At 54.3% G+C, this 25,307-nt stretch overlaps 1 protein-coding gene and 1 long non-coding RNA gene across 3 annotated transcripts in view; one reads left to right on the forward strand and one right to left on the reverse strand.

Annotated features, from left to right (window-relative positions):
• LOC129468175 (uncharacterized) overlaps nucleotides 1-20,537 on the forward strand; it is a 42,169-nt gene extending 21,632 nt beyond the window's left edge. For both annotated transcript variants that reach the window (XR_010117251.1, XR_010117250.1), the window contains exons 3-4: nucleotides 18,218-18,407; nucleotides 18,509-20,537. This is a non-coding gene — a long non-coding RNA (uncharacterized lncRNA). The remainder of the gene's footprint in view (nucleotides 1-18,217; nucleotides 18,408-18,508) is intronic.
• The window catches only part of KLHL29 (kelch like family member 29), a 324,605-nt gene continuing 300,034 nt past the window's right edge, over nucleotides 737-25,307 (reverse strand). Inside the window, exons 6-14 of the mRNA XM_055253343.2 lie at nucleotides 24,288-24,426; nucleotides 17,462-17,664; nucleotides 15,819-16,078; nucleotides 13,557-13,755; nucleotides 13,245-13,427; nucleotides 12,865-13,045; nucleotides 6,025-6,218; nucleotides 5,541-5,685; nucleotides 737-2,896 (exon numbers count right to left, since the gene is read on the reverse strand). Of these exons, the coding sequence (XP_055109318.1) occupies nucleotides 2,713-2,896; nucleotides 5,541-5,685; nucleotides 6,025-6,218; nucleotides 12,865-13,045; nucleotides 13,245-13,427; nucleotides 13,557-13,755; nucleotides 15,819-16,078; nucleotides 17,462-17,664; nucleotides 24,288-24,426 (1,688 nt within the window). The 3' untranslated portion in view covers nucleotides 737-2,712. The remainder of the gene's footprint in view (nucleotides 2,897-5,540; nucleotides 5,686-6,024; nucleotides 6,219-12,864; nucleotides 13,046-13,244; nucleotides 13,428-13,556; nucleotides 13,756-15,818; nucleotides 16,079-17,461; nucleotides 17,665-24,287; nucleotides 24,427-25,307) is intronic.

Consider the following 25,307-nt stretch of genomic DNA (forward strand, 5'->3'; position numbering starts at 1 on the left):
AATCACCCTGGCTGGGCGCGGTGGCTCACACCTATAATCCCAGCACTTTCAGAGGCCGAGGCGGGTGGATCACCTGAGCTTGGGAGTTCGAGACCACCTTGACCAACATGGAGAAACCCCCATCTCTACTAAAAATACAAAATTAGCCGGGTGTAGTGGCACAGGCTTGTAATCCCAGCTACTCGGGAGGCTGAGGCAGGAGAATCACTTGAACCCGGGAGGCGGAGGTTGTGGTGAGCCTGAGATCGCGCCATTGCACTCCAGTCTGGGCAACAAGAGTGAACCTCCATCTCAAAAAAAAAAAAAAAAAAAAAAAAAAAAATCACCCTGTATTCCTCTTCCTGGAGAAAGTGTGTTGTGTCTCCTCTTAGGCTCATGAGCTGGACTTGCCATGTGGCTCTAAGTGGGTCCCCGGCACAGGAGTGATACCAGTGGGAAGCTAACAGCTTTGAAGCTTTCAGTTGCACAAGTGTAATAAGAAGAGCGCTTCAATGAAAGGAAGAGCCTCAGAGCCAGTGCCAGCATGTTTGCAAGTCCCTTTAACTTTGGCCTTCAATTGTCTTCTTGGCTTTTCAACTCTAAATCTTCCCTCAATATGGAGTCCCATCGTTTCTAATCATTAAGTTCTGCACTAAAGTCTATAAGAGAACCCATACAGCTGATGTATGAGGGGTAGAACAGGTTTTGCATCTCTGTGGCAGGACGTTGGCACAGAAAGATTACGTTGGCTTCTAAGTCTAGATCTATAAATATATTTATTATAATATAACAAGAACTTAACAATAAACATATACTATGTACAATACCATTACAGAGAACCCTGTTTTATATCATTCACAGAAATAGCCAGTTTTGCTCCAGTGTGATAGATGAGGAGAGAAATGGAATTTCAATGTCATCTGTGTTGAGTCTCGCTGACCACTAGAACCTCCTTTGGAGGCAGACGCACACCAATGCTAACATTAGCCCTGCCCCAGGCAGTTAGGAATTTGTGCTCCAGTCCTTGGGTTCACACTTGCACCCTGTTTGACATAAATACTTTAAATGACATACAATGTATGTAGTTTTGTGCTTATTACTTTTTAAAATAATAAATAATATTAAAAACTGCATAACGAAGCTCGGTATCTTGTCCAAGTGGGAGCCACACTCGTAGTGCTAGAAGTTGATGCCCAGTGTTAGAACTGGAATTTTGTGTCATCAAATACTGAAAGATGGAAAGCGTGTCCTGTCTTTTTCTCTTATAAATGGTTGTTATCATGAAATGATGGCAAGTTGACTTCCCAGATATAAAAGTGGTAAATGTGTATTTGGTACCAACTTCAACTCAACAGCGCAGTGGTGGCAGCGGTGGCGGCAGCATTCTTCCTGCCCTGGAATGAAAACTGTTAACCGTGTGAGGTTTGAGGGGCTAAGGACAAGCGGGAAGGCCTTTCCCTTTTGAGCCACGGTGTGACCTCCCTCCTGGCTTCCCTTTTCTCAGGTTCGTATGTGACAAAAAGAATGGTTCCGCTCATGCCCTCAGGCCTTGCTGCCGTGGCTCCACTAAGAAGGCTGTCCCCATCCTGAGAGCTCTTGCGGCAGGTGCCTTAATATATAGCTATGAATATCAAAAATAGTCTCCTGTGCTTTATAGATGCTTATTCTCCCTCCTTCCCTTCCCACTGGCCTGGGTCCTCAGCTTGACCTCATGGAGGGAGCTGGGCCGGTGTCCTGAGCCAGAACCGGGCTCCTTCTAGAGCAGACTCTTCTTCCTTGGGCACAGCTTTTATGGGGCTGTCTGGGAGTTACTTTTTCTAAAAATAAAATGGGGGCATCGCCCACCCCAGGAGAGATCCTCTATTCTGCACATAGAAAAATGAGAGCAAAAGCCCCCCTCTGGTACTACCTACAAAGAGCTTTGGGAATTCCCACAACATTATCCCTCTTGTGGCCTGCTCCTCCTCTCAGTACTTAAAAATAGCCTTTTGTTTATCAAGAAAATGCCTCAGAAATCTAAATAAGTCATACTGGGTAAGAGAAAGCTAGCGCAATCACTTTGTCCTTCTTCAGCAAAAACACAGTAGAGAAAACCTGTGAAGGACAGACTGCTGTCCCCGTTCCCGGCTGTCCCACGGCTGCCACCCCTGGCTCCGCGTGGGCAGCTGGGCTTCTCTTCGGCCCTGGTGGGGACCAGCAGCCTCCTAGGCCTTGTGATGCACAGTATTGTCCCTTGTTTTCTGTCAGCCACTGAAAGTGTAGATTGGTTAAAAAACAAAAGTAGGAATCAAAGTGATAAGGACACTTTGATCTTATTCCAGGAGAGCCTGATGCCTAATGTTGTTGTAAGATAACTGATCTATGGTTGTTTAGGGATCAAGCTTGCTCTGCAGGAAGGAAAAAACAGCTTCTCTCTCCCAGTTGAAAAATATGTGAAACTCTATTGCACCTGGCAGAGCGAGCGCCCCTGTTCAGGGCGGGCGCCTGCTCAGGAGGCAGCCAGCCCCGCGGCGGGATCGTGGTTCCTGCGGCTCCAAGCGCGGTGCCTCCATTTCATCCAAAGGCGAGGATGATTTTCTACATTCAACGTAGAGAATATTCAACATGTTGAGCGCAGTGAGTTCCTTGATTGTGTTTTGTTGGCCTCTTGTTGGTGTCGCTGGAAAATTATCATTGCGTGGCACTTGCCTCACCAGACTTGTCCACAGTCTTATCGTGGGCTTTCTGCTGATGTCAGCCGCTTTGAATGTATTTCTTTATCACGACGCAGCCGTGTCTGAACACAGGGCAGGGCATGTGGGGGAGGAGGGTCCATGTGTTGGTTGTGGGCTCGTAGGCCTCCATGTTGCCCAGCGCGGGCCCTTCACTGCTGACAATGCCTCCAGTTGCATAAATCTTGCCATCAAGCACCACGGCACTGTTGGGGGAAAGCGGAGACAGAGTTAGACATTTCATTTCCAACTTGGCCCTGGACATAGGTTCTCAACGTTGTGTCCGGTTGTAGGCTGCCTGTACCTTTTGCAGAAGTCATCTGGGATCTTGCTGCCCTTCTTTGCCCTCTAACCTGGGCTGGCATAAGAAAAACACCTGTCCTCCAGGGCCAGTCAGGAAGCCGTGCTATGCCACCCTGGGAGCGGCAGAAGGCGCTCCCTCCCTGCCCTGCCGGAGTGACTAACCATGGCTGGGAAATGAAAGATCTCTGTGCGGGCACTCAGCTCGGGTCACTGAGGCTTTCTGGAGACTCTTTTGTGTGGCACACGCAGCCTTCCTACTTCTCAAATCAAATTGGGAACATGACTCACAAGAATGACGAGAGAGAATAATAAGGAGCTCAGCTGGAATTGAACGTCAGCCACTTGACTGGGAGCTCCACCTGCCAAGGTGCTCCTGGTGCTCCTGTGTGACCTGGTGCTGTTGCCCACCCAGGATTGCAAGGGCCGGGCATGCTCTGCAGGGTAACCGATGGCTGTGCCTGGACCCCTTCCCTATGTGACACTCACTGGCTTGCTCCTGTTGTCTCAGTCAGCTCCTTTCATCATGAGGGCTCAGCATCTGGCCCCTCTCTGCACTGACTCCCTTAATGCATTTCAGCTACTTCTTTGCAATGACGTCCACATCCTTGTTTCTAGCTGTGACGCTCTTTGATTTCAGCTAATGGCCATTTCTTCCTGGCTGTTCTCCGACATTGGACACATACCTTTTCAAAGGCTCCACCCGTTTCTGAAATCTCTTAAAGAGAACACATCAGTCTGGACTTCTTACCAGACTCTGAAGCTTCCAGTCTTCTCTCCCTTAGTTCATGCCATCTGGGGCCCTCATATTTTCCTTCTGTGGTGCACCTATTACCTGATTATCTTGCAAGACCCAGCTTAACTCTGCCATTTGCTGTTAAGTCTTTCCCATTCTTTTTTTTTTTTTTTTTTTTTTGAGATGGAGTCATACTCTGTCGCCAGGCTGGAGTGCAGTGGTGCAATCTCAGCTCACTGCAACCTCTGCCTCCTGGGTTCAAGCAATTCTCCTGCCTCAGCCTCCTGAGTAGCTGGGATTACAGGTGTCTGCCACCATGCCCAACTAATTTTTGTATTTTTAGTAGAGATGGGGTTTCACCATGTTGGTCAGGCTGGTCTTGAACTCCTGACCTCGTGATCCATTCACCTCAGCCTCACAAAGTGCTGGGATTACAGGCGTGAGCCACCGTGCCTGGCCCTTTCCCATTTATTTCTAGTCTCAGAGGAGGTACGGGCATCCTCCCAAGTGGAGCGCAATGCTCCAGTTGTCTGCATCAGTGGACAGGGTAGTCAGACTGTGCTCTGCACACTGCCACCATTAGGGTACGTGACATGGAAGTATGGCTCAAGAATTGTAAAATCTCAATCCAACAGGAGCTTAGCAGTTGTCTGGTCCAACCGCCTGTTTCACAGATAGAACTTCCCCAGAGAGGGGAAGGGATGTGTCCAAGGTCACTGACATGCTAGTAGTAGGTTATATCTTTTCTAGCTATGCTACACAAACAATGGACACTCTAAGTACTTCATGATATTCCCACACTGAAGATTCTGCAGTTACCTCTGCATAGGCACAAGATGTCTTCAGGAAGCATCTGCTATGGGAGTCCTGACAATGGGGTTTCTGAGGCCCCTTCTTTTTTTTGAGACGGAGTCTTTTCCTGTCACCCAGGCTGGAGTGCCGTGGCGCGATCTTGGCTCACTGCAACCTCCGCCTCCCGGGTTCAAGCGATTCTCCTGCCTCAGCCTCCCGAGAAGCTGGGATTACAGGCACATGCCACCACGCCTGGCAAATTTTTGTATTTTTAGTAGAGTTGGGGTTTTACCATGTTGGCCAAGCTGGTCTTGAACTCCTGATCTCAACTGATCCACCCGCCTGGCCTCCCAAAGTGCTGGGATTACAGGTGTGAGCCACCGCACCTGACCTTGGGGCCCCTTTTTATTCCTTGTTCCTCTTAGTCCAGGAAAGGATGGGGCTGGAAGAGCAGGGACTGGTGTCTCACTGCCACAGGGCCAGAAAGCCTGGGGACTGAGCCACACTCAGCCCTCTACCTTCTCTGCCTGCAGGGGTGGGTTTGTGTGTGCTTTTGCCCAGTCAGCCTTTGGGACTCTGAGCCCCGATTACAGCTCCCAAAGCCATCAGGATCATTCATGTCCTCAGAGCGTTCCCCCAAGAAGTCACTTGTCCCTGTAGGGCATCACGCAGCTCTGGCCTGGCACTGCCTTCCGTCTGTGATGGGGCAGGTGGTCCTGGGGTGAAGCTGACCTCACCTCTCACTGAGAACAGGGTAGCCTTGATACCTTCAGGAAATAGTTCATTTCTGCTGGAGCTGGGGCCAGCTGGAGCCCCGGGGTTGGGCTCCTGGACCAGAGGCTACCGTGGGCTCCACCCTACTGGTCTGGGCTAACGCCCACTCCTATGGTTGGAGGGGGAGGGCCACTGCTCTGGGCCTGGGAATTGCTATGGTCACTGAATGGCAGGAAATCATTGTGGTCACACCCCTCTTCCTCCCGCTCCTCCGTCCCAGCCCTAGTCAAGGTGCTGCAGCCTCTCACCTGCAGAACTGGCGAGAGTGGTTCATGTTTGGGCCCGCTTTAATGTTTCCTTTCTCAGGGTCGTAGATGGTGGTGGCTCTGGCATAAGCCCCGCCCAGGATGAAAACGAAGCCATTGAGCGTGACAGCGGGGGCGTACTTGTTGTCTGTGAGGAGAGCAGAGCAGGCAGGTCACGGCAGCTTGTCTCGGACTTCCCTCTCCTTTTCTTTCCCAGAAGACCCTCCAGGGAAGGAAGCTGGAAAGACTTCCAACAAGTGACTGATTGGCCTGGGGACGGGTCCGGGGCCTAGGGGAACCTGGAGCCTTGACTCATTCGCCCTTCTCCAGACACCTGAGCTGGGGGCTCTGCAACTCCTGCCACCCTCTAGATCTGGGTCTGCAGAGCTGTTGGGCTTAGCCTGACTTCTGGGCATGGGATACTGAACAAATCAGCAAGGCAGGGGTGCGACCCTGGCCCTGGGCTGAGGACACCACTGGTTCTCACCAATCATTGGGGACTCGATGAAGCTCCACGTGTTGGTCTGAGGAACGTAAGACTGGAGGACGCCAGCAGCTCGGCCTGCCTCGTTCACCCCACCAAACACGTAGATCTTGCCACCACAGACTGTGGCTGCAGCAGAGTGTACTGCCTTGGGCAGAGGGGCCACCGCCTCCCATTGGTTGGTGATGGTGTCGTACCTGCAGGAGAGGAGAAAAAGAGCCCAGGGTCAAGATGGGCCTTGTGTGGGGCAGAGGTCACAAGCAAGGGCAGCAGACTGCCATCTGCTCCTCGCCCTCAGCATGGCCAGCATAGCCTGAGGTCACACAGCGGTGGGGGGCACTGTGATGAGACACTCAAGGCCTCCTGGGGTCTGGTCCAAACTAGCCCTCTAGGCCTTCCTCTGGAACATCAGTGGGCGCTTTCTGCCTATGGCAGCATCTGCGCAGAATTCCTGTCTCCATCCCTTTGCTCACACAGTGCTCCCCTCCTCTCTATCCAGCTCAATCCTACCCTTGCATTCCGCAATGCTGGACTGAGCATTTGCTTTATAGCCAGGCCCTGGGCTGGAAACTGGAGAAACGTGCTGGATGAAGCACCATTCCTGCCCTTGAGGTGCTTATGGCCTCGTGGGGAAGGCAGCCAAATAAAACACACAAAGAACAATTACACGCAGGATGCTGAGTGGTCCGAAGGTGAGAAACCCAAGGTGCACAGGGCAGGGGGCACCCAGCAGCTCCAATAGGTCATATTAGCTTCCTGGAGGCGCCGATACCCAGGCTGGGCCTTGAAGGGTGAATAAGCTACTAGCTAGGTGGATGGGAAGCAGGACTGAGTGGGCACAGGGAAAGCATCACAGGTGAAGGGAGAGCAGTAGGCAAAGGTGGCATTTTGGGAGAATTTAGAGTGCAGACAGTCCCCGACTTAGGATTTTTTGACTTTATCATGGTGCAAAACGATTGCAATTTTGATGTAATGTGCAGCGTTCAATAAAATCAATGAGATATTTGACATTTTATTATAAAATAAGCTTTCTGTTAGATGCTTTTGCCCAGCTGTAGGCTAATGTAAGTGTTGAGAGCATGTTTAAGGTAAGCTGGCTAAACTATGATGTTCAGTAGGGCGGGTGTATTAAATGCATTTTTGACTTAGAATATTTTCAACTTAAGTTTATCAGGACATAACCCCATCGTCAGTCAAGGTGCTTCTGTAGTATGGAATGGCTGGAAGTGGGGGGTAGTTAAAAAGAGCCATGTGGGCCGGGCCCGATGGCTCACGCCTATAATCCCAGCACTTTGGGAGGCCGAGGTGGGCGGATCACCTGAGGTTGGGAGTTCGAGACCAGGCTGACCAACATGGAGAAACCCCGTCTCTACTAAAAATACACACAAAAAAAAAAAAAAAAAAAAAATTAGCTGGGCGTGGTGGCACATGCCTGTAATCCTAGCTACTCCGGGGGCTGAGGCAGGAGAACTGCTTGAACCTGGGAGGCAGAGGCTGCGGTGAGCCAAGATCGCGCCATTGTACTCCAGCGTGGGCAACAAGAGCAAAACTCCGTCTCAAAGAAAAAAAAAAAAAGCCATGTGTGCAAAGCTAAGGGAGTTGGGCTTTATCTAGAGTGCAGTGGGTGAAGGTTTGCTTGTTTGAGACAGGGTCTTGCTCTGTTGCCTAGGCTAGAATGCAGTGGCATGATTACGGCTCACTGCAGCCTTGATCTTCTGGGCTTAAACAATTCTCCCACCTCAGCCTCCTGAATAGCCAGGACTACAGGTGTGCATCATCATGCCTGGCTAATTTTTTGATTTGTCGTAGAGATGAGGTCTCCCTATGTTGCCCAGGCTGGTCTTGAACTCCTGAGCTTAAGCAATCCTCCCACCTTGGCCTCCTAAAGTGCTGGGATTACAGATGTGAGCCACAGCACCTGACTGCCCTGAAGGTTTTCAGCAGGGAACTAATGTGATTAAATTTGGCATCTAGAGAGATCACTGTGTCTGCAGGGTGGAGTATGTCCTGGAGTGAAGAGGTCAGAAGCGGGGAGACTAGTTGGACTAGTCTGCACAAGCAATTTGGTGAGATGAGACAGTGGCTTGGACCAAGGAATGACAAAAGAGTATGAGGACAGGAGAACAGAAGGAGAGGGGAATGGGTGTGTTTGCTCATTGATGAGATGCTGGCACTAAAGGAGATAGTTGCCAAGGATGGTTCAGGGTCTGGCTTGGTGGATGGTGACACTACTGGTGGGACAGGGAGGTTTAGGGAGGAGGGTGATTTCAGTTTTTTTCACAGGAAGTTTACAGTATTTGTGGGCAACGGATTGGAGATGTGCAGCAGACAGTCAGATATTTGGGTGTGGATTAAATATTCAGCTGTGGGATCTCTGGCACAAAGCTAGAAATGGAAGGTAAGGAGTGCACTGGGGAGATGTGAAGTGCATGGGGGCTGAGGACAAACTGGGGAAATGCAGCCTTTAAGAGGGGAGCTGAGAGGCATCCTCAGAGGGCAGCCAAGGTCCCAACAGGGAGTGAGTGGCTGTGCCCCCGAAGGCGAGGGCTACAAGGATGGAGGATGGAATCTCCAGCAGGCCACTGCTCTGTAGTCAAGGGCACTTCAACCGGAACAAGAGGTACAGAAGCCATTTGTGTCAGTGGAGACCGTGGGTGTAGACTTCTTTTGGAAGAAACTTAGCTGTGAAGAAGCACAGAAGGTAGGACCTAGAAAAGAATCCAGAGCTGAGAGGGGTCAATGGAATGCTGATGAATGTTTAACAGCCAGCTCTCTAGGGAAAACGTCATGGTTTGTAGCGTTTGCTGGTTTCTGCGATGTCACTCCTCCCACTTGGCTGATTTCAAGCTACCATAGGGATGTTGCTGAACACGGAGTTCGAAAGAGATGTGCTGTGGCCACCATTCTCTGGAATCTCCTCCCTGGAGAGGTGCAATAGGCATATATAACCTCAAGGCCCAAGAGAGTAGTAACATGTAGTAAAAAATTAGGAAGTGATGAATTTTGAGTATGGATTACCTTTGCTTTTAATATTGTGTATATAATTTTTAATAAGTAAAAATTGTTAAATTTTTGTGGTTAACAACTGGCTCAGAGTTCCTGTAATTTTAACATTCCAGATCTCACGAGCCAGCAGAAAATGGGTCTTGTTTTAATTTTTAAGGGGAATGTTTAATTGTGTTTACATGCTAAAATAGGAAGGAGTCCAACTGGATAATGAAAGATTAAATGTATATGAAAGAGAGGGGAGGGCTGATGATGGAAGGCTTCCAGGAGGTGGATGCAAATGGAACCCAAAGTGCAGAGGGAACATGGAGTCCATTTGCACAGGAGACAGGAAGTCAAGGATGGCACTAGCGTAGCTGTATTTGTAGGAGTGACCGCAGGCAGGTGAGCAAGTTCTTGACTGATGGCTCCATTTTCTCTATGAAGCAGGAGTCAGAGTTGACCAAAGTAGTCGAGGAGTCTGTAGGGTCAGATCTCTGAAGAGAGAGGTCAAGACAGGAAATAACTACTCTTGAGAGTGGGAGAAAGTGCTGAAGAGGGAAACCCAGAAAGGCTGCCTCGCAGTGTGAAGGACCCGGTAGAGGATGGGGGCCTTCCCTTCCGGTGTGGTGGGGCCAGTGTATTGTGGGGTGGGAATTCCTCCATCAGCATTCAGCCCCCAGGGCTGGGCGCCGAGAAGGCAAACGGTTGGGTTGAACGGATCTGCTGATGTGGGGTGCAGGACAAAGCAGCAGAGGAAGAGGATGAAGTGATAGAACAAGAGCTCTAGACAAGACAGGGGAGAAAGGACTACAGGAGGCAGCTGCTGGGAAAAGCAGACTTGGGGTTCAGCAGCCTGGCCAGGTCACTGGGATATTTGAGGTCTTGCTTCACAGGGAAGCTGGAATATCGGTCTTCATTGTTTCTGTTGGATTCCTTGGGGGCTGGTCTCCCAACTCCAGTTGCCTCCATACTTAGGCCCTCCCAGGAGGGGACACATCTACCACCCACCACACTGCTCACTGTTCAGTGAGTGCCTGGACGCAATGCGAGGCCTGGGCATGGCGTGCTGTGCCACCAGGGTGGGGTCTGTCCCCAGCACATCTTTCCTGGGAGGCATACGGGGCCTGGTTTCTTTCTGTGAGCCTCCTTGGGACACCAGCCATAACACAGTCACAGCCCAGAGCCCCAGGAAGCTGGCCTCCCAGAGCCCGTGCATCTGCCTCTGAGCGAGGGTGATGTGATGTCCAGTTGTGTGCTTGGATTTGAGAAGAGGCTGGAATGTCTCAAAGGGCAGCAGCGGGGCAGATTCAATTAAGCCCCAGACAAATGATATGTGGCTTATATGCAATGGAGTAAGTGTCTTCTTGGACAGTGTCAGAAGTTCAGATATCTGCTTTTTAAGCCAATATGGCAGGGCTCCAAAGAGCTCCTGCAGAAGGAGCTGGGAGACAGTGGAAGATTATATGGCTGTTTGTCCTCAGTCTTTCAGTATGATGGCACATCGCACCAAATGCGAATTTCCTGAGAGCTTGTTATTCCAGGTGGCTGATTGCCAAGCCATGAGCCCTCCCGTCAGCTCAATCTGTCAGCTTCCTGCTTGAGGATATGCTAATGACATGCAAATGACCCTGCCGAGTGAGGCGTTCTGCTATCATTTATCCAGTAACCACAGCGACTGCAATATATTGCTATAAAATATTAGACCCGGTTATTTATATAATGATATAATACAGGTTTGTCTATTGCACTGTTGTCTTAATCTATAATTATATAATCTTGCTCTATTCCTGTAATACCATAATGTAATATAATTATAATGCACCATATATCTCATTCATTATCAATATAATAGCCATTTGTACCATTAGTGCTTCCTGAGGAACAAAGTACCCTCGTGTCTGTCCCCATTACCCTGACCTTCCTGTCACCCTGAATTCTCATCATTGCCACTGTGTGCCACAGAAAGCAACTTACCCGAAGGGGGTCTAGCTACACTTCTTGGAAAGCAGTGAGCGTTCCTTCCCCTGCACCCTCCAACCCACTTGCACGCACACTGCCCGGGGGTCTTCAAGCCTGCATCCTGCCCCTGCAAGGACAGTTGGCAGACTCTGGTGGGCTAAGGAAGGGCTCAGGGCCCTTCAGGGCACCCTTTTGTCCTTCATCTCTTGGGGTTCCCAGGGTGGTCTTGCTCACACTGTGCCCACGCTGAACTTTCACAGCCAGAAGGAAGGCCTTGACCCCAGGGAAGGCCCATACAGGCAACCCCTGTGTCTTGGAGAAGTGCTCCAGGACCCTGGAAGAGCGGAGCTTGTCTCACTGCTTAGTTGGTGCATTTGATCCTTGAACAAATCCCTATATTTATCAACAGTATAAGTTTGCAAAATGAGTAATCAGTGTCTTAGGAGATTAAAAATAGCTGACAAAAGCAAGACAGAATGACGGATCCAGTTCAGTTTACTCCTACAGAGAAAATGTCTCATTTTTCATGTGTTTATTATTGGATGACGAATGATCGGAAGCGGATGCTTCCAGAATGCTTGGGGTATGCATAGCTGGGCAGTGGGTCACACTGAAGGCCGCCAGCACCGGGGCCAACCCAGGTCCAGCAACTGCGCTAATATCCTCATCTTCACGTGGGAATGCCCATGATTGCCAGATCAATATGACAATTAAATGTTGTTACTGAGCCATCTCTGGGCTCCACTTGGGGGAGTTAAAAGCCCACAATGAGCATTCAGAGCCTGTCTCACTATGCAGCCATCTTTGCTGTAACATTTGTCAGGTGTCCAATTAGCCACCAAGGGGGAAAAAATACAAATTGAGGGGTATGTGTGGCTTCATAGGCAACATGATGTCCCACGGGAAGATGTGCTTTCTGGTGGCACATGGCGGTGGGGGTGGTGGGCTCAGGTGCAGGAGGGGCTCTGGTGATCCTAGCTGTCTCCCCTGGGTTGTGCTTTGGGCCAGGTCAGCCCGACTGGTTACCCTCCAGGCACTAGTTTCTCCAAAAGCAGGACTAAGCCTCTGTTCTGCTGCCTGACGAAGCTTCCTGAGCTTTTCCACCAGGCGTCCGTTCTCTGTAAGAACAGTCTCCCTGGCTCAAGGGAAAAGGATTTTGTATTCTCACCCGGAAGCACCCACTTCAGCCCACGCCCCTCATGCCTGTATCTGACCCTCCGCGATGGCCTTGGGAGGAAGCCAGGCTGGGACTCCCAGCGGAGGGCAGGTTCACACACGTGGTCCTTTGGCTTATTTTTTCTTCTGGAAAGTTCTAGAGGGTTGGCAAGAATGTTCTCCCTAAATTGCTTAGTTTGTATGCAGTAGCCTTTCCCTGTATTACGAACAGATGTCCTGGTGTGTGTGGCTGGAGGGAGGAAGGGAGCTCCCTGGTGTGGGACCCCCACTTGGCAGGATAAGGAGGCACCGCCACCGGTATGACCTGCATTTTAAACATTGCTTCCAGCTTTGCCCAAATCCCTAGCAGTCTCTGGGCTGGTGCTCCTGATGCAGGGTGTTCCCTGACTGCCTGGCCAGGAGGGTCTGGCTCATCCCAGGCCTTCTGCAACTGCATCTTGGGCCTCCAGCTTGTCTGACACCTAAATGGGTTGTCGGGACAGCAGTGCCCCATCTCCCATCTCAGCGACTGCAAAGGTGACACAGATGTCATCCCATCTGCTTGTATCCCACACTCTGCTGCCCCCCGGTGCTGTGATTGGAGAGCCTGGGATGACTGCCCATATGAATGGTCCAGGCTCTGCTCCATCGCCACTGAATGGGTGTCGGGAGGTACAGTGACGTGATTTCAGTTCTTGGTGGGCATAGAGCATGCCCCTGTCCTGACCGTGGCCTCATTACCTCTCCACGTGGTCCACGTTGCCCGCCACGCCAAGTCCCCCGAGGGTGTAAATCTTCCCATCGTAGACGAGGCTATTGTGCCGACAGCGGGGGACTGTCATTCTGGAGACGAGGTTCCAATTATCAAGCAGGGACATGTAGCACCAGACATCAGCCAGCGTCACCCCTGATTCCATCCCACCTGGAGGCAGTGTGGGAGGCAGAGAGAGCGGGCGGGGTGAGGAGGGGCCCGGGGTCGGCAGGCCCAGCCCCAGGGGCAGAGGAAGCCTTCACCTGCAAAGTAGACACTTCTGGGCCACGGCCTTCCTCAGCCCTGACGTGGGGAGCAGTCCCCTTGGGACCCCCATGCCTGGTCCCGCCCCAGCCCCGGGGGGCCTCACCTGAGAGGTAGATGTTGTCCCCGGCACTCACTACACTGAAGAACTCGCGGTCATAGAAGGGCAGCGAGGCCAAGGGGTACCACTTGTTGTTCTGTGGGTTCCAGCAGGTGACGGCCACCAGTGAGCGCTGGGTCATCCCCACCATCTGACGGCCCCCAACCAAGACGATGACCTCAGCCACACCTGCAGGGACATGGATGGGCACCCTTGGGACACACCCTAAGACTGTCGGCATCTGTGCCTGGCACCTCACTGGGACTACTGAGCCCAAGACACTGCTTCTAGGGAGGTTCGGGGCGCGCCCCTTCATACCTGCAGAGAGGCGCGGCCGGGTTCGGGGCGTCTGCATCTCCTGGCGGGCGTGGGGCAGCATATGGTAGCGTTTGGCCTCGTTCACCAGGTCCCGGCAGGCTTCTGATGACTTGATCAGCTCTTCATTGTCAACCACATTGAGCAGGTAGCTGGGGTGGATGAAGGGGAGGCGGACCACGGCCAGGAGCTCAGCCGCGTACTGCAGGGTAAAGGGGACAGAATCTTCTTAGACTAGCAAAAGAGAGCCACCTCCTGGAAGGAAAGAAATGGTGTGGGGCTGCACAAGAATGGATAATTCCAGGTTGTGTTAGGCTTGGGAGTGTAGATACTCTGCTAGCCTAGACGGAGGTAAAGGGAGGTCTAGTCAGCTGGAGGTGTGGAGGGGAGGGCCGGGAGTGCAGGGGTGCGGAGGGGAGGCTGGCAGGCTGCAGCCAGCCCTGTAGGAGTGGGAACACCTGTTCATCCCCCCAGCACCCCATTCTCTCACTCCACCTGGGGCTGTGGACCCCTGCTGCAGATCAGGCCACTGGGGGCAAGGGCGGGGGGTTAAAATGAGGAAGACACGATTATTAAAGAGCTGTGAGTGTGGCAAGGACTCAGGACCAGGTGGGAGGACCCAGGAAAGCTTCATGGAGATGGCAATTGTTGAGCTTGCAAGTCCCAGCCGTGGGAGCCTGTGTCTCCCCAGCACCGAAAACTCTTTCAGTGGTGTCCCATGGCCTCAAACTGTCACCCTGCACTGAGGCGGTTTTACAGGCTCACTTGAATCTACCCTCCTAACAAACTCTGCTCATCACTCTACTTTTGTTTCATCCCATGAGTAACTGGAGACCACCATAGGCCAGGCATGACGCTCATCACTGAGGGTGCAAGGACCACTGTGACCCAGTCTCAGACCTCAAGGGGTACACAGTTTAATGGGAGGGGATCTGCTATGAAAAATTCACGAGGGGCAGGAGAAGGGTCTAGTGCGGGTTTGTAGTGGGTGCAGGAGTAAGAGGTTTTGCAGAGGGAATGGCATCTGGATGGGGCATACAAAATGGGCAGACTTCTGCCAGGCACAAGGTGGAGGGGAGGGCAGACATTTGAAGCCTGTGTAGAGGCATCAGAGAGTGAGAGAATGGTGTGTCTGGAGAATTGTATGGGGTTTATTCTTACGAGATGTAACAGGATTTTGTTGAGGAGGCGTTTAGGGAGACAGGGAGAAGTGAGAGGAGAGAGGCTGGGGAGGCCAGCTCATGCTCAACAAGCACTGCAGTTTCCCCTGCGGAGTCGATGAGGCAACTGACGAGGGGTTTGAGCGGATGCAGGAGATGTTCGGTGTGCCTTTAGAGAGACCGCTCAGGCTGGAGGGCGGAAAATGGATTTGGAGGGAGCAAGACAGAGGCAGGGAAACCACTTAGGAGGTGCTGCAGTAATCCTGGCGAGAGGAGGAAGGTCTCGATGGGGAGAGGGAAGTCGATCCACTTAAAGGGGAGGAAGGAGGCAGAAATGAACGCGTGTAGCCAAATGGCTGTGGGAGAAGTGGGAGGAAGCTAGGCTTCAGTTCTGGGGACCAGGCATGGCTGAAATAAGGAACACAGGAAGAGGTGCAGGCTTTCGGCTTGGTGATTTAGATGGATCTGCGGGACATTCTGCTGGAGAGGCCCAGAAGGCCACTGAGCAGAGGGGTCTGGAGCTCAGGAGAGGGTTTGAGCCCGAGACACAGATCTAGGAGTCACAGGGACTTGTGGCCGTCACTGTTATCAGCTGCCCCATCTAACTTCCTACCTCTGAAAAGAAACCCTGCTTTCCACCTGATCTGAGGACCCCTTTCTCCGGGGCTCAGTGGCTAGGTCTGGGGTGGGAGCCCTCTGTGTATCCTCTGTTTATCCAACACAGTCCCCCCAGGACCTCACTCTCCCTCTTCCTGAGTGCAGGGGTTTCCATTTGGTCCATTGTGGGCTGTCTGTTCCCTCAACAATCAGAGCAGGTGTGGGCTCCTCCAGCTGGGTCCGTGTTCCTGGGAGCCCCAGAGCACCCTGGCTCAGGGACCCACTTCTCCCTGCAGAGTGCAGGTGCTGCAGCTCTTGGCCGACTTGGGTTTCCTTTGGGGTGGAATGCCAGCCCTTGAGGATCCTTTGGTGACTAGTTTCTCACCTCTCTGCCACTCAGGGGGAGCAGGACAAGGAAGGTTCACTTCCTTCCTCCTTGCTGCAGACCCCATTGCCGCAGGGGGACCCCAAACCCAGAGAGAAGGGGCGGGGACAGGGCAGGCCCCACCTGTGTGCGTGTCGCGGGGTCCTTCTTGATCCACTTGATGACCGTCTCGTACACCAGCTCCTCAGCCTTGGTGTTGAGGCTGTCGTTGGAGACGTAGGCGATGAAGTCGTCCTTGGAGATGCTGAGGATCTCCTCCTGGGCGGCCACCTCAGGGAAGATCTGCAGCGCGAAGGCCTTGGCCATGTGGTAGAGCTCGCTGCACTGCATGGCCTCGGCCATGGCCAGCACGCCCAGGCAGTTGCTGGCCGTCAGCTGCTTCTCTGGGGGCGAGAGCACAGGACCACTGACCCAAGGGCCCTGGAAGCAGTCACCACCTGTTCCCATCGCTGTCACCCTAGATCCTTCTCTGAACCCACATCCTGGGGACCCTGCCTGCAGCGTCCAGAGTCCCTGCAGGCCCCCTTCCTGGGTGTCTGGAGCCTGCGATCCTTCTCCTGGGTTCTCCCCTACCCCATTCCATGCTGACTCCCGGGGGCTTCCCTCTGTGTGCGCAGGTACTGGCAGAAGGACCGAGACTGGGAGGCATGGAGCACGAGAGCCCTGCTCAGAGCCTGGGCCTGGGCTGGGGTCAGGAGTCACACTGTCGCGGAGGTTGAGGGTGGCACTGAGGCTTAGAGCATCTTTTATGTTGTGCCAGGCATGTCTGTGGTCCCAGACTCCTTCGTTAGCAGTAGCGCCCCTCACGCACCTCCCAGCTTCTCGCAGAGGCTTCTGCCCGGCTCAATCTGGCTCGCTAGGCTCTGGGGTCCATCTGGCCAGCTCTCCTGGGCTTAGTGGCTAGGTCTGGGGTGGGAGCCATCTCTGTATCCTGTTTACCCAATACTGTCCCTCCCAGGGCCTCGCACTCTTTCCCCTTCATGCTAGTGGTTCTTCCAGCCTAGGTGTGTCTGGGTTCCTGGAGGCCCATCTGTGCGCGAGCCTCACCGCCATCGTGGTTCCCGGCACCTCGAGACTGCTTGGTGCCCCTCTGACCTCACGGATCTGCCCCATCTCCAGGCTGGGCTCTGGCTTTCTCTCTGCACTCCACACCCCAGGCCACTGCTTCTTTGGGGGCTTTCGTCTTTGTCCCTCCCTCACCTTGCCGTCGCCCATGCGGGGCAGCATCAAGTGTAAAGGCAGCATGTTGTTCGGGTCAGCGACCCCCTGGGAGCTCCTGACACTCAGTCCCCATCCTGGGCAGCAGATCTGGGTACTCAAGGGACAGTTCAGATGTCTAGACCTGTGCAGACATCTGGGGCGGCCCAGGTATGAATAAGGTAAAGGGAAGGCAAGTTTGGGCTGCTTTGTTCAGAGTCTAGAGAACAGGGCTGTGAGGCCACGGCCACAGCCTCTCCCCACAAACAGAGCACGTGCACAGCCCTCATGGTGCCATTTGTTCCCACAAGGCCTGGCGGGGCACAGTGTGCCTCTCCCACCTACAGAGAAATGACACGGAGTCCTCTTCATTCCATGTCAGGGAAAGAGAGCCTTTGCATGTAGTTATCCGAATCACCATCTTAACACAGCCCTGCCAAACCCAGCCACATGTGAGGGAGCTTCAGGTGTGCACACACAGACCTCCCCGCTCAGTCCTTGCCGTTTATGGAGTTCTCTGCCCATCTGCACTCTTCCCCTCAAGCGACGTATGTGGCCCCCGGGCTCACCGAGAAAGGACACGCAGACTTTGCAGAAGGTGTGGAACTGGAACTTGCTGGCCGCCTCCAGCAGTGTCTTGGCGTTGGCCGAGTCGATGACCAGGGAGCCCGTGTAGACAAATTCCAGCAGCAACTCCAGGACGTCCGCCTGCAGGTTCGACAGGACGAGCTCCAGCTTCTCCCGGCCGCCCTGGCCGCTGTCTTGCACGGACCTAGGCACAGAGACCAGGGTGTGCTTACCTCCTGCCCTGCGGCCACCGTGCCGCTTCCTCACAGGGCTAGATCTCCCTGCACACCTTGGTCACGCCCTTGGTTTTAGGGCTCAAAGGACACAGCAATGACACACCTGAACCTAATGCTCTGACACGGGATCTGAAAGAGAAGAGTCTGACCAGAGACGCCCAAAAGAACAGAAAACCCTGCTTATCACTACTCGGCATGTCCATGCAAAAAAAGATGCAAATCAAAAAGCATGAGCTATGGATGGGGACGGGGACCAGGACTGGCCTCAAAGGGAAACAATACGGTTCAGCCCACTGCAGGCCCTGGTGTCTCCACCAAAGCAGGCCGACGCATCCCAGCCCGGCCCTGCCTGCCTCGGGTGGCAGACTCTCCAATGTGACCCAGGCTTGGGAGACTTCCAACTGGCTGTGATGCCAGCCAATCCAGAGATATCCTCTGATCGCCCCAAGACCGAGGGCCCCAAGTTGCCCCAGAACCCGCTCCAACACCCCCTCTTTCCAAAAACATATTGTTTCCTTTTAGGCATGGAAAGGAAGCCCTTCATGACATTGCTTTGAAACTGAGGACAAGACGAGATAGACGGACAGAATGGTCAGAGCCGGGAGGAGGGGAGAGGAAACAACCAAGGACTTCCGCCACAGACAGCCAGCAGCCATGACCTGGGGCCTGGCCCGGGGCGGGCCCTCCTGCCACATGGAACACGGGGTCAGAGGTCAGAGTGGCCTGCGTGTAGAGTGTGCATTGGGCTGGGGAACTGGGGGGAGCAGGGAAGGGACACAAATATATAAATCTGTTTATATCTGGTGTCTACAGGAATACAAAACCATTGCAAAGGCTCCTAAGGCCTGGCAGCCGCCCCTAAAGCTGGACCTGGAAGGAAACAGATAAGATGAAGCAAGAGTGACACCGATACATAAGTGACAGCAGGAGTAAAAACACCCGTGCGTTAGGAGTCCAGATGTGGCCCCGCAGGCCGTCAGCTTGGCCCGCCCCATCCTGGCTCCTCCGAGCAGCCCTGCTTCCCACCCTGAGCCTGGTCCTGCCTCAGGTTGGGCTCAGCCACGTGGATGGGAAACGACCTCTGTGGTCCACTCACTCGCTTCCGAGGAGGCCACAGGGCAAGATGCTTGTGACGGGTCCCTTGCGCGCACCTGAGGCTGGTGGTGGGGCTGTCGAGGCGTCCAGCAAGCCAGCAGGCTGGCCGCAGAGAGGCCAGCTGCTGGGTGTGTGGGTGGGCAGAAAGAGCAGGGGGCAGGGAGCTGGGGGCACTGGGTGCCTGGGCTCTGCCACCCACAGGTGGGCAGCCTTGGTCTCCCGGGCCCTCGGCCTCCTCTTCTGCGAAACAAGAGGGTGGAACTAGATGAGGTCTGAATTCCCGTGGAGATTTTGTGACAGAGGCTGGAAAATGCCCTTCCCACGAGACTCTTCTCTACGTGGCAGTACCTGAAACTCCACCATTAGAGCGACATTCTCTGAGGTCAGGCACCGCCCTCCCAGGGCCTCAGCACAGGCATGGCCAGGAGGAGAGGGGGAGATGCGATCCTGCTGCGGAGCCGGCGTCCAGGCTCCCTCCCAGCGTGGCCACAGTAGGCCCTCCCCACACAACGGCTCATCCCACCAGGACCCCAAGGGGCCTCTTCCTCCAAGCCCTGGGCCAGCCCAGAAGGCAGAGGGGGCAAGGTGTGGGCTCCACAGAGGCCCCTCCAAACCCCCCAACACACAGTGACTTCTAAAGTGACTTCACACACCTAGCCTTCTGCTGTCAGGATGGATTTCCATACCTCGGTGGCTTTGTTAAGTTTAAAAATAATTCACTATGTGAGCACTTGAAATCACAGAAATCCTCAACACCCCCAGCCCCAGAGCCATCTGGTCAATCTCGTACTCCTGTCTTTGCTGCCTGGACCTTCATTCCTATAAGCCGTCGTCTGGCCTCTCCTCTGCATGCCCTTTCTGCCCTGTGGAGCTCACACTGGGCCACAGCTTTCTCCTGAGGCCCCCAGTCACTGCTGCCTTCACCTCTGGCCAGCCCACTTGTCCACCCAGGAGTCCTCAGGTGGAGGAGCTCTAAGCCAGTGAAGGGCTGAGCCCAGGGGGACTTCAGGATGTGTGAGCTCATGCACACGCACATATATGCACTGACCCTAAGAGCCGTGAAGTCCCCTGGTGGGGAGGGGTGCTGGGCAGATGGACAGTCCATGGCTGAGTGACAGGTGCGATGGGACTCACATGGCTGCCCTGAGGGGTGCTGTCTGTCTTGCCCACAGTCTGAGCCAGAGAGTGGGTCCTGGCCACCAGGCACAGGAGGAGGGGCACAGGTGCCGTGGAGCATCGCAGGTGCTGTCTAGACTGAGGAGGACCCCTGGCCACAGAAGGCATGGCTGTGGCTCTGTTCCTCCTAGCCCCTTGTGAGGGTCACCTGTGGGGTGGAGGGGGCCGCTGGGCAGATGATCTGCAGGGAATGGCCACAGAGGCACAGGGGAATGTGATAGGGGCTCTGTCAGAATCTGAGTTCAAGGATGAGGTGAGGCCCCAGAGGGCGAGGCCTGTGCCTCTTACCAACACACACGGTTCTCATCCACACAGGCCTTCGTGCATGGCCTGCAGAGCTGTGAGGGGGTGGGGGCGCCTCTATATCCCTGGACACCAGACTGTCTTGGGACTGGACCCCAGTGCTCCTTAGGCCTCTTCTGTCTGAGCAGGGACCCCAGAGGGGACACCCCTGTGATGGGTGACCCTGGTCACTGATGAGGGGCTGCGTCCTCCTCAGGTGGCTGTTCTGTCCCTGCCCTGAGCCATTTCTTGTCCTGTCCTACTGGGCCCCATGGAGTGAATGGCTTGGGGTGCTGCTGGCCCATCAGGTCATGATGTGGCTTTGGAGGGACTGCAGCAGGGCAGACGGGCAGCACTAACCCTCTGCAGGACACACGCATGGGCATGCACCCAGTCTCCCTGGGTCTTGGGGATTTGTGTGGCTCAGGCCCACCCTTGGTAACTTGGCAACAGGTGTGGGTCATGCCATTGTGCCAGCATCCAAGATGAGACATGGGAGTCTCGTTATCTGGCTTCCAAGCCACACCTGTCCACTCTACTGAGGTGCTGCCACCCACACATGCTCAGGGAAGAGGGTGAAGGGTGTGGGGCTCTGGGCAGGACTTTGCCGGGACCCTTCCGCATGGCCACGAGGGGCAGCCAAGCCCAAAGGGACTCGGCCGCAGGCTGGGAGAGGACACTGAGACCCAGCTCTCCCGCTCACGGTCTGTCATCTTTACAAAGCACACATCTGGTCGCAACACCCTCAGGCTCCTGTGACCCAGGTCCAGCCTCCCTCCAGCTGCGTCCCCTGCAAGCCACCCTCATGCCTGGCCCTGCAGCAACGTGGAGTCACCTGTGGGACCTGAGACTCCCTCCCGCCTTTCGACCTTGCTCTTCCCCACTTGTCTGCCCGGCCGATGCCCGTTCTTCATAACCCACATCAGACGCCACCTCTCCAAGGAGCCTCTCTGAATAACCCTCCCCCACAGCCACGCCCTTGGCCCACGAGTCTCTGAAGCATCGTCTCCGCTCATTTCCTTGCCTGTCTGCAGCGTGTCCCCACCAGACTATGGGCTCGGCTGGTGTTTGGTGTGAGCCCCGGCCCCAGGAGGAGCTCCTGTGTGTTTGCTGAGTGACGAGCCAGTGAGTGACTTGAATTCCCACATTCTGTCCTGTGGCTCCGGGGCAGGGCATCTGCACTGGGGCTGGCTCTGGCAGGCACTGTCCTTGCCAGGCTCGGGTGCTGGGTCATTGTCCTCCCTGGGGCTGGAGTGGTGGACACGTCACCTGTCCCAGGCTGGTGGTGGGAGTCTAGCCTGAGCCTCCAGATCTGGGGATGCAGGGACAGCAGGGAGGGATCACCTGCCCCTGGCAGAGCTCACCCAGGGAGGGCCAATGTTGATCCCCACGGAGGTCTGCACCAGGACAGAGGTCCCAGAGAAGGTCCCTACTCCCTCCCCTTACAAGAGTGCAGCTGTCTGAGCAGGGAGCCACTGCTTGGGGTCAAAGGGCAGGGCCATGGCTCTGCACTGGGCCAATCTGGCCACTGCACAGTAAGTCTCCAGGGTCACGGATGTGAAGGGGACTGAAAAGACATGGTTCCATCAGCTTCTCTCTTGACCACCAAGAATGTGAAATTCTCTATTATTTTACACAGCAGGAAAGGAAACCATCTTCCTGTGAAGACTTGGCTTTCCTCCCGAGAAGGCACTTGTTGGCACTTATCAGCACCAGTGGTCATGTGTGCTCTGTGGCTGCAAACGAACACGGCGACTTTCAGCCACAGGGCACCCTGGGCTTGGCTTTGGCTTCCCCTCCTTTTTCCTGTGTGACCCTCCTGTATGCTGAAGGCCCCCCAGCCCCGTCTCTACAAACCTCAGACCTCTCTGGGTTCAGATCCATGTACCTGGCTGCCTACAGGTGGCCCAACCTGGGGACCTGGGCGTCTGTCAGGCTGCTCAGCTTGACACACTAGATGGTCAACTGCTCATCTCCCCAGCTCTCCCGACACTGGACTGTGGACCTGCTCTCCTCCCTGTGACCTCTGATGCCCGTGACACCTCACCTTCTTGGGTCCTGGTGCTTGCCTTTCCATCTGCCCATCACCCTGAGGTGTCAGAGCTGCAAGGAGACCTGGGCATCACTTGAACCAATTTCCTGATTTATAGATGAGAAAAAGCCCAGGGCGTAGGAGAGGACGTGACAAGTCTGAGGTCATAAGACAAGTGGCAGAGTCAGGTGTAGGACCCAGGTCTCCTACCTGCCAAGGTGGGGATGTCCTCTCTCCTCCAGCCCCATCCTTTCTGATGAGGGCCACCGAGACACGTCCTACTGTTCTCCTTCCTTCAGGTGGGCGTCCCCTCCCCACTGCTCTTGAAGTTACCCACCTCAGACCATGCCCAGGTCCTAGCATGGGGTCAGGGTTTGCCTGCCCCAGGGTAGCCCCCTCTGGGAGGGCCATCTGCCCCACCCCACTCATGCCCCACCCCCGGCCTGGAATGCTCTTCCTCCCTCTTCTCAGCCCAAGAAGCCTTCACTACTTTGGGTTCCCTCCTAGCACGTGCTCTTCTCTGATGCGTGCAAGTCTGGCTTTCAATGTATGGTCTCTGAAAGCCATCCGAGGGCCCCGTGCTCCTCTTGCCACCACGTTCTAGCTGGGCACTTAGGCTGCCGCTCAGCACTGACCTGCCCCCTTTCTGTCCTCTCTAGCTGGTTTGGAGCCAGGCCCAAGACCCTAGGACGATCATCCATGATCTGGCAGCCAGATGCAGGCCCCTGCTGTCCAGGGTTTGTCAAGAGTGGCAGCACAAAGTCCTCCCCGGCCTGGTGAGGCCACTAGACATGTCCCTTAACCCCAGACCACATGCCCCTAACCCCTGTGCTTGGACAGAGAGAGCCCAAGCACTGGGGGCAGGAGACCCGAGGTGTCCATGAGAAGGGAAGTCCCAAAGAGCCTGCCCCTTCCTGCAAGGCTGAGGGCCAGCATGTGGCCAGGCAGAGCCTGCCCACAGGGCAGCTGGGCTCTATGTGAAAGGCCGGATCGGAGAGGAGATGCCAGCCAGGGATCCATCCTGAAACAAAACACAGTCACTCCGGGGTTAGTTGGCAAGTCCAAACACGGCATTGGGATGCAGAGGTCCTGTCCTCCCTCTGAGCACAGTCCCGGCTCAGCGTCTGCCCCGGAGAGGCTGCAAGGCAAGAGGAGCAGCGGCGTTAATCTGCTGAGGGCTGAGAGAAACGTGAGCGTTACCCTGGGCTGGCCCCTTGGCTGCTCTCCCTTACTACGGAGCTGGAAGGTGGCCCCTGACTTCTTTGCAAAGGTATGAAGCAGACAAATTAAAAAATCAACATAATGGAGGAAAAAAAAAAAAGATGCTCATGCACCAATAAGACTCATTCAGGTAGAAATAGCCAGGGCAGAGGGCAGGAGGGAGGGAGCAAGGGTTGAGAGAGACCGTGTTTAGGACACACCTGGTCTACGCTCCACAGCGCCGGTTTAGGCTCAGTGCACAAGGATCAGACATGCAGTGTGGCCCGGGCTTTGCTACAAGTCTCTTCTCCCCAACTTGGGCTGGGGAAACGCGGCCCCGGGGGCACCCTGTGCTCCTCAGCAGGGACGGCCTGGCCGATGCGCTTTCCTGGCATTAGTCACCACCGACAGCAGGGACGATGGCACTGGGGATCCTGCTCTGGCCCAGTGGGGGCAGCGTGCTGTGATCCCTTAAAATGGAGCCGACAGTCCCCCCTAATCTCAGGGACAGCTTGTGAGCCACTGAGAACCTGGGATCTCAGGGATGGGGTGCGGTGTTGTCTACTGCTGGCAGAGGCCCCTGGTGACCAGCAAAGCTGTGGGTGGGGGCGGATGCTGGGCGCAGTGGCTGCTCTGAGGCTGTGTGTGAGGGGGTACTGGAGAGGAGGAGGAGGAGGAGGAGAGATGGCTACTGGCTCTGTGACAGGGAGTCACGCTTCAGGAACCTGCAAGAGAGGGGAAGAGAAAAGCGACACAAAAGCGTCCTACAAAGGAACAGACCCGACCACAGCTGGAAGGAAGGCAAACCTTTGAATCAGGTCCTTGAAATACAAGCTGCAGGAAGCTAGAACATTTTGGTGGACTTCAAACTCTCTGCCTTCAACAACAATTTTCAGGTCTGTAAACGCTTTCGCTCTGCGTTGCTGGTTCAATTCCTTCAACATTTCTGCAGAACAGAGAAGACAGACAGGGCCAGGTTCCCATTAAGAGTTTTTTTTTTTTTTTAATTAAAAAAAGTTTTTTTTCTTTTTTCAAGAAGTAGAGAAATAGGAAATACTTGATATTGTTTCTTGGCAAGACTGGCTCAACACTGACAGTCAAAAGAAGTCACAAACATAATGCATAAACAAGCAGCCACTGGGAGGGGCTAAGAACCAAAGGAATCACAACTTCAAAAAGCAAAAAAACCAAATATGATACAAAAAATCAAACCCAGAAATTGAAAGGTTGGGGGAGAGATTCCCATACTGACGATTGGAAACATAGAGAATACATTATCACAGACAACTAAAAACTGTCAAATAACTACGGAGCAAGTTCTCCAAATGCCAATGGGTGCCGATGTATTGGAGACCAAGTCAAGCATGGCACTGTGATGTAAGATGGGCTGGATATGGTTCAAAGGAATCACAACCACAAAACCTGCAAAAACAGCGTCCCTTATGTTAGACACTCACAGCCGTGGCGTGGGAAGAGACTCCGAGAAAGGAGGGGGCCATGGGAGGCCTGGCAAGCACCTCCTTCTATTTCACACTTGTGGGGACTTTTCGGGAAAGCAAGCAAGCAAGGGACAGGGACCCTCTGCACCTCCTCCCATGTCCCAGGCGAGTCTCTCAGGACACCCACCCTCTCCTGGGGCTTTGACATTGGGCAGAGCCTGCTTTACAGCCCAGCAGATCCCAGGAAGTGGCCTCGGAGCTCCCACTCTGCTGCACACCTACCTGTGCCCGGTGTCTCGGACCTGGGGCTGGCACAGACAGTGCCCAGGCCCATGGGCTCCAGACCTGGGGATGTCAGAAGCTTCTCCCAGACCCACCCCAAGGCTTA

Source organism: Symphalangus syndactylus, chromosome 18 (genome assembly GCF_028878055.3).
Source record: "Symphalangus syndactylus isolate Jambi chromosome 18, NHGRI_mSymSyn1-v2.1_pri, whole genome shotgun sequence".
NCBI lineage: Eukaryota > Metazoa > Chordata > Mammalia > Primates > Hylobatidae > Symphalangus > Symphalangus syndactylus.